The sequence below is a fragment of the Populus nigra genome, chromosome 12 (assembly GCF_951802175.1).
Source record: "Populus nigra chromosome 12, ddPopNigr1.1, whole genome shotgun sequence".
Classification (NCBI taxonomy): domain Eukaryota; kingdom Viridiplantae; phylum Streptophyta; class Magnoliopsida; order Malpighiales; family Salicaceae; genus Populus; species Populus nigra.
Genome location: NC_084863.1, coordinates 11,454,080 through 11,465,860, shown reverse-complemented (window position 1 = coordinate 11,465,860; position 11,781 = coordinate 11,454,080). Strand labels below are relative to the sequence as shown.

Here is an 11,781-nt window from a genome sequence, read left to right as displayed (position 1 = left end):
TATCCTTGTGCTTACAAATAATGACACGTGTTCATTTTTGTGCCGTCGAAACTTGTTTGAATTTTCTGGAGTAAAGAATGTTCTAGGAAAGATAGCTCTATTCTGGATGATAGCTTCATGGATGTTGATGGGTGCCTGTACTTGCCCGTCTTTACATTAAGTCATTAAGTCCTCATAGTGTAGTCTTCTTTGACCCACAAGGCTAAATCTATTCAACCTGTGGTTCTAAAAAGTTTAATTATTTTTAGGAAACTTCAATTTTTTTAATGTTTTGTGTTGATTTGATGCGCTAAAAAAATATTATTTAAATATATTTGAAATAAAAAATACTTTAAAAAACACCCACACTCGACGGGGTCCCCTTGGAGGGGTTATGGCGCGATGGAAAAAGTTGAGTCCATTCTTTTGTGCATCATGTGTTGATTCTTAAATTGTAGAATTTTCCTCCCGGACCTCGCAACGAGGAAGGAAATTCAAAGCTGAAGGTTGAAAGAATCCTTGAAGGAACGAAACTGTAATGATTTTGCGTTACGTACATCACCATACACTTTTTGCCTCAATCGATCAACAAATAAGAGTAAAAAGTCCATGTGTTTGAAAGAAATGGCTTAGACCAGTACTATACACAAAAAGTAGAGGACTATTTCATGGCAGGTTCTTGATGCCGGGCACTTGTTATATACGTGATCAAAGCTTTCGGTTTTAGTCTCTCATATCGAAGACCCGGTTGTGGACCGCGAAAGCGAAGATGGGTGCGGCAAGCACGCAGCCAGTGCTCTATCTAGGCAACTTACAACATCAGTCATGGATGGCCGATCTCGACCTTCAAGTGTAACACAGTCTGCCGCTAAGTACCCTGTGCGTATCACTGCCTCTATTTCAAATGGTGTTGGTGGCGGCACTCTCGAGTCTAAAACTCGATGGATTTCTTCTTGGACAATGTAGGGAACAACAAGATCAACCACATTCCTATGCACCCCATTCTCGTTCTTGTGTATGGCCTTGTACCCCGACAGTATCTCCATCAACACCACTCCAAAACTGTACACATCGCTCTTCGTGCTCAGCTGCTGGAGTATATAATATTCTGGGTCCATGTAACCCACCGTGCCGGCTGCGAGAAGCGATAGGTGTGACTTTTCATCTTCAGGACCCATCAAAGATAGACCGAAATCAGACACCTTGGCAGTCCACGTGGAGTCAAGCAATATGTTTGATGACTTGATATCTCGGTGGATGATTGGTGGCACTGCGTACCTGTGAAGGTACTCTACGCCTCGGGCTGCATCTAGCGCAACCTTGATGCGTGCAGTCCATGACATTAAGGGTGAACTTTCAAGCTTATGGAGATGGTCATGGAGGGTGCCATTGTGCATATACTCGTAGACTAGTACCAGCTCATTACTGTCTTCGCAGAATCCCAACAAACTGACAAGATTCTTGTGATGAAGTCTTGATAGGGATTCAAGCTCATTGATAAATGCAACGTCCCTGTCCTCTTGACGCCTTGTTCCAACAGAGTATGAGTAAGTGTTTGATATTTCAGCTCGTTTGATAGCTACTTCGCACCCATCGTCTAATGTGCCCATATAAACTGAACCAAAGCTTCCCGTGCCAATTTTTTTATCCCGTGAGAAATTGTTGGTGGCTTTAAGTAGAACTTGGAAAGAGAATACCTCCAAGTGACCAGCATTTCCCATGCTAGCCAACTCGCTTAGCCGCTTCTCTAAGACTGGTGATGCTTGTTCAGTTCGAGGGGCTTGAGGTCGGCTTGGAGCACCACCCTGTTCAACATGGGCTCCTGGCCCGGCACCATCCAAGCGGCCGGAATCATGGATCCGGCGGCCTCTACACTTGCAATACTTGAAGAGGAAGAACCCAATGACTAGCAATAGAACGAGGGATCCTCCGCATCCCACCACAAAAAAAGCTATTATTTTGTCGCTCCATTTATTACACCCCCTTCGCCTCCCTTGATGGGGTTCTGGCGTTAGAGGCGGTACGGCCGGAGGTGGAGTACAATTGCTATTGCTCTTAGAATGCTGGACAATATTTTGGCATTGGGGGCACGATCCGCCAGATCCTTCTAAGATAGCATCAGGACAATCATTTCTACGGGGGCCTGGCAACACTTCCTCAAACACCAGTAAGTTGGAGTTGAAAATCTCATTACCCCAACAATACAAGGACAAATTTGATCTCTCAACTCCACAGAAAACATTTATCTTTGCTTCAATAGCAATAAAATAAGTCTCCTTTAACCTCTCCGGCAAACTAAAATTATCTTGCCCCCAACAAACTATTGTTTCATTAGTCCGCAGAGCGCAACCACGGTTCTCCCCCAAGGCCACTGATATGAACTCACCTTCCGGCTTCTCGCTAGCCATACTTCCCGAGCAATACATCCCATGATGGGAATCTATAGCACAAGCATGCCTAAACCCGGCAGCAATAGCACAATAGTTCCTCTTAAGGCCAGCGAAAGTATTATTATTACTTCCTCCACAAGTAACACTCCCGGATTCCGATATCCCACACACGAAATCCTCTCCAACAGCAATACTTGATAATCCCTGAGCAATACTGCTAGAGCTGAACTTTCGCCGCGGCCAGCATTCGAGGCGATTAGTGACATTAATTAGGCCACAGGCAAAAGATTTTCCTGCTTCCAGTTGACTGAGAGCCAGGCCATGATAAACTCTCTTGTAGTTAGTACCATTAACTGAGAATCTCCAACAAACCAAAGTTGAATTAGTAGGAGACCGAGGCAAGGATATTAGACCACAGAGGAATCCCTCTCCACCAACTATAGCTGAAAAAGAAGTACTAGGATTCGAGGGGATTTGGATTCCACGAGGAAAACTTGAACAGTTTAGAAAAGAGTGCTGTTTGGTATCACAGGCAGGTGTTAATGCACACACCAATGTTCGGTTAGAAACTTCAGATATTGACACGGTTGAGAGTGAAAAAACGAATGGAATGAAAGGAGAAAGAAATATGAGGTAGGAAAGGAGATGAAGGTTAAACAAATCACAAGCCATATAAAAAATGGTTTGTGGGATGGTACGATACTACTTTCATGGTGGTACAAGTGATGTTTAGAGGTGGATTATTGTAGCTAGTGAGTGTTGGTTTTTGGCCATTTTTAAGGGGTCCGGGAGGAGGAGGAGGAGGCGGAGGAGGAGAGGGTAGCTATAATTAGAGAGAAAAGAAACGCGGTTTTATAGAGTCTGTATGGAGGGCCAAAGACCTGGTCATTGCAAAGAAATGTTTATGGCAAGTCTATATAAGCAGAAATTTAGAGATATAGAGAGAGCGTGTGGGAAATGGTTGAAACTCGTAATACAAACGAGCAAATTAATTGGAATGTCAAAAACAATACTAATAACTAGTCCACATTTTTTATGCTATATATTGTGCTAAATGTATATAAGACTTTGGCACTTTCATCACTCAAAACGAGTAAATTTCATTAGTAGACAAGTCATGAAGACGGAAGCAACACAAAAAAAATATTGCAAGTATAAGAATACAAAATTTTGTTAAAAAAGCCATAAAAAAATTCTAATTCAAAATTTTATTATTGAATATGTTATTTTTAGAAATTTATCCAAACATTGACCAATGACTTCTAGGTATTATTGAAGATCATAAAAGAGTTTCATTCCCTATAAGAAAATGAATCTTAAATCAACTAGAAAAATATAACAAATATTGACTAGTAACTTTTAGGTATTATTGAAAGGTCTTTCCAAGCACCAATTGCAATGAAATTTTAATTTTATAGAAAACAGGGCCTTTAGAATTTTCTCGTAAAATTCCTATCCAATTCAATGGTCGAATAATAAACTAAGACTATGCACTAGGAAAAAATTAATCTCCTCCATTAATCTCTCTAGGTTGGAAAGAATTTGTCTTCAAGTTTAAATTGTCTCGATCCCATGGATGTCCAACAGATACTCTCAAACCTTTTCTTTTCCCTTCTATTTAAGTATATAATAATTTTAGAAATCAACTTGAGTCGTTTAATCTTAAAATCAGTATAAAAAATAACATCTAGCATATTATTTCTTTTCCATTGGCTTCTAGAGTAATAAATTGTAAATCTCAAACTTTTTTCATCAACATATGTTGTTTCCATATAACCTTTAAAACATCTACATTTGTGATAACATTAACCTTATAATCAAAAGAATCAACATAATTTAAATCATCAAACTTCTTTTATTGTGCACTTTCCATGTTTTTTTTTTTCTTGCATTCAACCTCTATCTTATCAACAAGGATACCTTCAATGATATCATCACTATCATTATTTATGATATCATCATCAACATAATTATCATTAAAATAAACATCATAAATTAACAGAGAATACCATTCCACATCCATCTCACTATAAATGAGATCATTAAAATCAACACGATATGCATCTCGATTAAGAAGCTGCCTTCTTTACTCATGATTTTAAAATGAGTTTTCAAAAGTAGTTATGGATTCGTGATCACTCTTCTCATAATCCCACGAGCTCCTCATCTCCGCCAACTAATGGGTTAATTTTACTATTTGTCTCTGCATGTCTTTCACCAGCTCTTGAATGTTTCTCTTATAAGGTGGAACCTCCTCATCCCTTTTTACTTGAACACGTTTGGCTTCGTGACCTCTTCCAATTATAGTTATTTAGTTGCACAGAGCAAACAAAATAATATGGGATTGCAGCACATAACAAGCAATAACCTGAGACGGTTAGGCTCTGGTACTAATTGATGCAAACAAAAGCAATATAAGAAAGACAACAAGCACAATAACATAAAATTTAGATGAAAAAGGGATCACAAAGAAACCTTAATAAAAAAAAAATTATTTAATATTTTCTATTTAGATAATCTCTCTCTAGGAGATTTAATAAACCTACAAACTTACCTAAACCAATAAGCAAAACCTAAAAATAAAGGAAAAGTAATAAAAGTCGTAAACAAACTAGGATAGAAAATATTAAATGAAGATAAAAAAAATAATAAAAGAGTTCTAATCCAAATAAAAAAAGAATCCTAGATCAACTAGGAAAATAAAAAAAAATCTTGACTAGTAATTTATAGGTATTATTGGAAGGCCTTATCAAACTCCTATTACTATGAAATTTTAACCATATAAAAAACAAAGCCTCTAGATTTTCCTAGTCAAATTTTAGCATGATCTAATAGTCGGATGAAAAATTATGTGCAATAATAAAACTAAAAATTAGGAAAAAAGAATTTCATGCTTCAATCTTCCCAGGTTAGAAAGAAGTCATCATCAAGTTCAAATTGCCTAGATCTTATGGATGTCCAATAAAAACTCTTCAACCCCTTTTCTTTCTTCTCTTCAAGTATATAATAATTTTAGATATCAACTCCAGTCCATTCATCTTAAAATTCATGTAAAAAACAACAATTGATATATTATTTCTTTTCCATTGGCTTATAAAGTAATAAATTGTAAACCTCAAAATTGCTTAATCAATATATATTGTGTTCATATAACCCTTTAACACATCTATCTTTGTGATAACATAACCTTGTAAGAAAACAAAAAGATCAACATAGTTTAAATCAACAAATTTATTTTGTTAAGCACTTTCCATATTTTTTTTGCACTCACCTATATCTTATTAATAAGAACACCATCAATGATATCATCACTACTATTACTGTCATTATTTATAATATCACCACCTATCTAACCATCATTAAAATAAACATAATAAATTGATGGAGAATATCAATCCATATTTATCTCATTATAAATGAGATTACCAAAATATCTATGATACTCATATTGATAAAGAAGAACCTCTTCTGCTTATGCTTTTGAAACAAGTTTTCAAAACTAGTTATAGATCTACGATTAATCTTCTCACGATCCCTTAGGCTCTTCATCTCCACCAACTAATAGATTAATTTTGCAATTTATCTTTGTATATCTTATATCACCATATCTATTTATCATCATATTTATCTTTACATATCTTCTATCACCAACTCTTGGATTAAACTTTCCCAATAGGAAACCTCCTCATCCTCTCTTATCTTAACATGTAATTTATGACATCTTCTAGCCATGGTTATTTTATAACACAAAACAAATAAATTAACATGGGATTGCAACACACAACAAGTAATAACTTGGGATCATTAAGCTCTGACATCAACTGATGCAAATGAAGCAATATAAGAAAGACAACAAGTACAAGAACACATAATTCTACCAAAAAAGGTCACACAAAAAACTTAATTTAAAATTTTATTACTTAATATTTTTTATTACCAAATTTATATTTTCATACAAAGTTTATTTTAAAAAAACATTTACTTGAAATAATAATACAAGAAAAAAATGCTAATTACCTAAACTCTCTAAAAGAACTAGGGTTTCTTATGATGCTTAATAGCTTATATAAATAGTGAAAAACCTTAATATATATATTTTTTAATTGTTTAATAAAAAATCTGCTTCAAGGCTCACTTGGTTGAGGTGCGTGTGGGGTGGGTGCAAGTTGCATTATCTAATGTAGGGCAGTGCATCTATTTTTTTAATTGTGATAGACAATTTTTTTTTAAAAGAATAAGGGGCATGTGACATGTCGTCCATCCCTTTGATAAAAAGAAATTCAAGCAAGGCCAAACATGCGAGTTTGGCCTGCTATGCACGTGTGGACCAAGCTCTAGGCATGACCGTTTGTTAACTTATTTATTTTCCTTTTTTTCTTTGATTTTTTTTGGCACTCTAAAAACAATTTACTAGATTCACTTAATATTTAATTTTGACATGGTTTTTAAATACTATTATAATTTTTTATTTGAATTTTAATATTTTTATTATTATTATGTATCTGATCAAAAAATAATAATACTAATAATAAATTCTTTTTGAAATTTTGATTGAAATTGTTTTTTTATTATTAACATGTTTAATTAGCTTTCAATCATACAAAATATCGACACATACTATTTTCAAATTTTATGTTAACTTGCTTTAACAATCATAAAATATATTTTTAAATAGAAATAATGCTCCTAGTTAAAAACATTGTGTTGGATAACATAAACAAAAGATATGTTAATAAAATTTTTTATCTTTATGAAAAGAATTCAAAACGATTGTATTTTTGGGTTTTATAACAATGTCAAAAAAAATTTTGAGACCTAAAAACAAATTACAATTAAAACAATTTAGGTACCCCCACAACGTAGCACGAGCATATAAACTAGTATCATTTAAGCTGATATATATGAGATTAAGGTTGTTATAATACAACTAATAATTATAGAATATGCTTAAACCTAAAAGATTTATGTAATCATGTACATATATGATGCAAGATTAATTTTTTAAAAAATATTTTCTTAGTTATTATTATTTTCTATATAGTTTAGGAAAATATTTTTCTTTATAATGTTTTATTATTTTTTTTTCTACTCAGTTTATAAAATCAAATATTGGGATTGATAATTTTTTTTTTCCTTTCTAGTTTAGGAATCCTTAAAACAACTCAATAATTATTGATTGAGATTTTTTTTCTCTTCTAGGTAGACTTATGACTAGTATAAATAGGTTTGTTTAGCTTGTATTTCAGTAGAATATAATCGAATTTCATTCCTAAAAATAAAATTCTAAATTAGGATTTTCTGTGTCAACCCTGATAGGCTTCAATTCTAACTTGTTGTCTTCTTGTTTGTGTTTCTATTTACATCAGTTAGTATCAAAGCCTTAATATCCCATTTGTTATTTGCTTGTTGTGTGTTGGAATAAGAGATATGAAAACATGATGCACTCATGTAGGTGAGGATGACGAGGTTTCTTCTCAAGAAAGAGACATTCAAAAACCGGTAATAGAAGACATGTAGAGACAGATTACAGAATTGAAAAACGATGTTCAAGAATTGGTGATAAAAGACATGCATGTATATATTGAAAAATTAACCCTTTAGTTGATGGAGGTGAGGAGCCCAGGGATCATAAAAAGGGTGATCATAGATCGATGACTAATGTCAAGAACCCGTTTAAGAGGCATGAGTAGAGGAAGCAACTTCTTGATCGAGATAAAAATGGTGTTGAAACTAAAAGTTTTTATAATTCTATTTCTTTTGTGGATTTGAATCAACTATCAAATTTGATGAGGATGATGAAGGTAATGCTAAAATAGAACATTTAGATATAAAATTATTGGTTTGTGATGTCCATGAAAAGATAACCAAATTAAATGTGGTTCTAGAGGTTATTTTTAACGAAGCACACTGCGAAGGAATTGACTCACATGTGTTTTAGGAGAATTTTAGAATTGATAGGGTTAAAGTTGATATTCTTGTATTTTAGATAAAAATTGTGAAGCAAACTTTCAAATCTTCTCCTAACTTTAAAATTGATTTCATTGTTAGAGAGATTGAGCATGTTGTTGATATAATGAAAATGTTGAGTATGTAAAGGGTTAGAAATTTTTGATTGAATATCCACAATATTAAGATAAAAACAATTTAAATATATTACAATTTTATTCTTAAAAATAAAATTACAAATTAGAATTATATGTAACAACCCTAAGACTTCAATTTTATTTTTCTAACTTACTATCTTTTTATTTGTGTTTCCGTCAACATGAATAACCCATCATAAATTGTCCTCTGTGCATGCATAGTCTATAAAATGAACTAATTCATTGTATATAACCAAACCATAATCATAAAATATATATATTTAATCCACTATCTACAATCCCAACTAATGCAATCCCGATATAGGTGTTCTCAAATGCCCTATACAAGAATTATCAATGGATTCCCGTAGAATGTACAGCAAACAGAACAACCAATTTAGCAAACCAAATGGTCTAAATTGCGGCATTATACAACAAGAGAGACACGAGACGATTGCGATTTTAGACATTTTTCTTGGTAGCTAAACAAACTCAGTTCAGTCTCAAACACCCAGAAGCTCTTCACCGAGAATCTTTAAGCTCAAACTCATTTCAATCTGAAGCATCCCTTGTGTCCCTTGTGAATTGCGAACAAGCTTCTTAAATCTCGACCCTCATCCATCAAGCTTGCCCATCTCCAAGGATGACTCAGTCATAGGCGTATTTACGTGGGAAATTTCCCAAGGTGCCAAAAGTCCTACGGACCCCACGCATGGAATCTCTCAAAAAACCTAAATCAAGGAAGCCAACCGTGCTCAGTGGATATGAACCTACTCTTACAAGAGTAACAAGGAACGTTCTTGCGTATCCAATGCAGTCCAGTCATGCATTAGGCCCGTAATTGGACAATTAGCCCCCAAGAATAGTCAGTGTCATCCCCACTTCATTCCATATGACTGCTCCGCGCAGTCAAAATTCACGTGTTTGAGAGGCTGGGACACAGTATGTTGGTGGCACAATAACGTGAGGGGCCAGCTTGCCCGATGCTGGAAGAGATTCAAATCTTAGATTCCACTGTGTAGTATATAATTGGATAATCTTCTTGTGATGCCGCGAGCAATCCTCTGTCCATAGAACCGAAAACAAAAAAAATGGCAGCACAAGTGCAGAACCAAAGCTTGTTTATGTTGTTGGAGTTGCTTGCTGGGCTGGTTAACAATATATGGTCCTTTTACAGCTAAATTGTGTTTGAAGCAGTCTCGGGCTTACAGATCTTACCTGTTCTCCAATTCAAGAGTAGATCTTGTGAATGCAATAATCATGTTCATGTGGTAACATAACTGTGTCCAGCAGAGAGATGGATGAAATTCACACCGAAAACAAGCAAAAGTTAGAGCAAATGATAATTAAAAATTATTTAAGCTTCCAAATACCTATAGATTAGATCACAAAATAACAACTCCAAGCGCTCAATTAGACAACATCAAAATGCTTTTCATAAACCAGCATCATCTAGCACTACAAATATATTTTCTCCAAATTTGGCCACAGTTGAAGAAGACCTGGAGATATACCGCTGCTAAAAAAGGGAAATTACTGGAGAAAAGCTTGTCATTTTTGTCAAAACTGTTATCGGGAGACCTGTAAGCACAAGAATCAGCATCAACGAGCACCTTCAATACCAGCTTCGTCGTGCAAAGGTCAGCAATCTTCAAGACTTTGATCATGTCTTCTTGGACAGAATCGGAAGCCATTTCCTCACCGAGAACCTTGAGGACATTTTCACGGTCATGGACATGAGTTAAACCCAGTAGACAATGTATCCCCCTTCTCCATATTCCTTGTCGATGGGCTTTAGTAGTACAACACCAAAACTATATACATCACTCTTTTCAGTGACTTTAATCGTGTATGCCATCTCTACATTAAGGTATCAGTGCATGGATTAGAAGTTAGAACACTTCATTTCAAAGGAATGCAATTGCCAAAACAGAATTGAGCATCATAATATGTTAAATACGTTTGCAGCTCTTAAAGGAAGAACATAATAGCAGCATCATAAGATTTCACAAAAGAAATTAGCGGTAATTATCAACATAGGGTAAGAAAATATGGTATTTCCATGAGATAGTATTGATATCAAGCAACAGTCTTGCAGAAAAAGTAGTTTCAGACTCTCCAGGAACAATATAGCCATGAGTGCCAGCAAATGAGCTACTATAACACCCCTTAAGGGACATTTCTGCAAGCTTCGCAATCCCAAAGTCAGCAATTTTTGGTTCATAATCCTCACCAAGTAAAATGTCGCTCGACTTGATATCTCTATGAATCGTGCAGATATGCAATTCCTTTTGCGTCTCCCAGAGCAATCTTGTACCTCTGATACCAATCTTTGATCCGTCTGTGAAGTGCTTGAAATAAGTTACCATTTGGCATGTACTTGAACACCAGAAAACTCAATCCTCCTTTGAGTAAACTAGCATAAAGCTTCAGGATATTCCTATGCCTGATTTTCCTCAAAATCTCCTTTTCTGCCGCAAAAAACTTCAGACCATCTCCCTTCCATGGTTGCTTTACAGCTACTGTACCACAGTTTCTCTTCTAATCCAAGCGATTCCCTTTTCCTGTGTCCCCACTCCCAATCAAATTGTCTTCTTCCAGATTACACATTTCATCTGCATCAATATTTAAATGGTGGAATGAAGTAATTTTCCATTTCGGATCTCCTTCTTAACTTTCAAGTCATTTTTCATCTCATCTTGAGCACACTTGAAGTTTCGGACTAGTAGGATACCAATTAAAACAAGAACCAACACAGATGCTATTATTGAGAACATGAACATCTCATCTCCAAACTTTTCTTGACCTTGTCTTCCCAAGCAAACTTTTATCCGTGAATATAATGGTTTTGGAAGTTTCATCGTCACAGAATTCCTGGTTCCCAATAAATGCTCTGTCTCCGCCCATTGTCAAAAGAACAGATTAAACTCTTCCTGACAACTGGTTTACAGACAAATCAATAGAACTTGGATTTTTCAAAACTTTCTGGGATCAAACCAAAGTTTGTTTCGTGAAATATTCAGAGAGTTTAAAGAGCTCGTTAATAATAATAATAATAAGAAAGTAATTGGGATACGACCACTCAGAGAATTTGAAGTATGATTCAAGTCTCCCAGCCTTACACAACCCCCAAGTTATGATGCTATGGATCCTGTCAACGAATTCTCTTCCAAATGCAATGATGGTAACTGCTGGCTGTTAGACAACCTAATATGAGGAGATACCTTACCAGTGAAGTCATTATTACTGAAATCAATTATACTGGTAAGTAGCAATGCCCAAACCCCCTCTGGAATCTTCCCTGACAACTGATTCTTATTGATCCTGAA

General features: G+C 35.1%; 1 protein-coding gene and 1 long non-coding RNA gene across 2 annotated transcripts; both read right to left on the bottom strand.

Moving 5' to 3' along the window:
* Positions 1-486: 486 nt before the first annotated feature.
* On the bottom strand, positions 487-3,328 carry LOC133670101 (serine/threonine-protein kinase-like protein CCR4). The gene has a single exon (XM_062090560.1). It carries the CDS (start codon positions 3,039-3,041, stop codon positions 711-713), a length of 2,331 nt encoding a protein of 776 aa, XP_061946544.1. The 5' UTR covers positions 3,042-3,328; the 3' UTR covers positions 487-710.
* A 5,367-nt stretch (positions 3,329-8,695) lies between these two features.
* LOC133669705 (uncharacterized) lies at positions 8,696-11,483 on the bottom strand. The gene is made up of 2 exons (XR_009833956.1): positions 10,686-11,483; positions 8,696-10,312 (listed from the first exon to the last, which is right to left on the bottom strand). It is a non-coding gene; the product is annotated as an uncharacterized LOC133669705 (long non-coding RNA).
* Between the last annotated feature and the right edge of the window lie 298 nt (positions 11,484-11,781).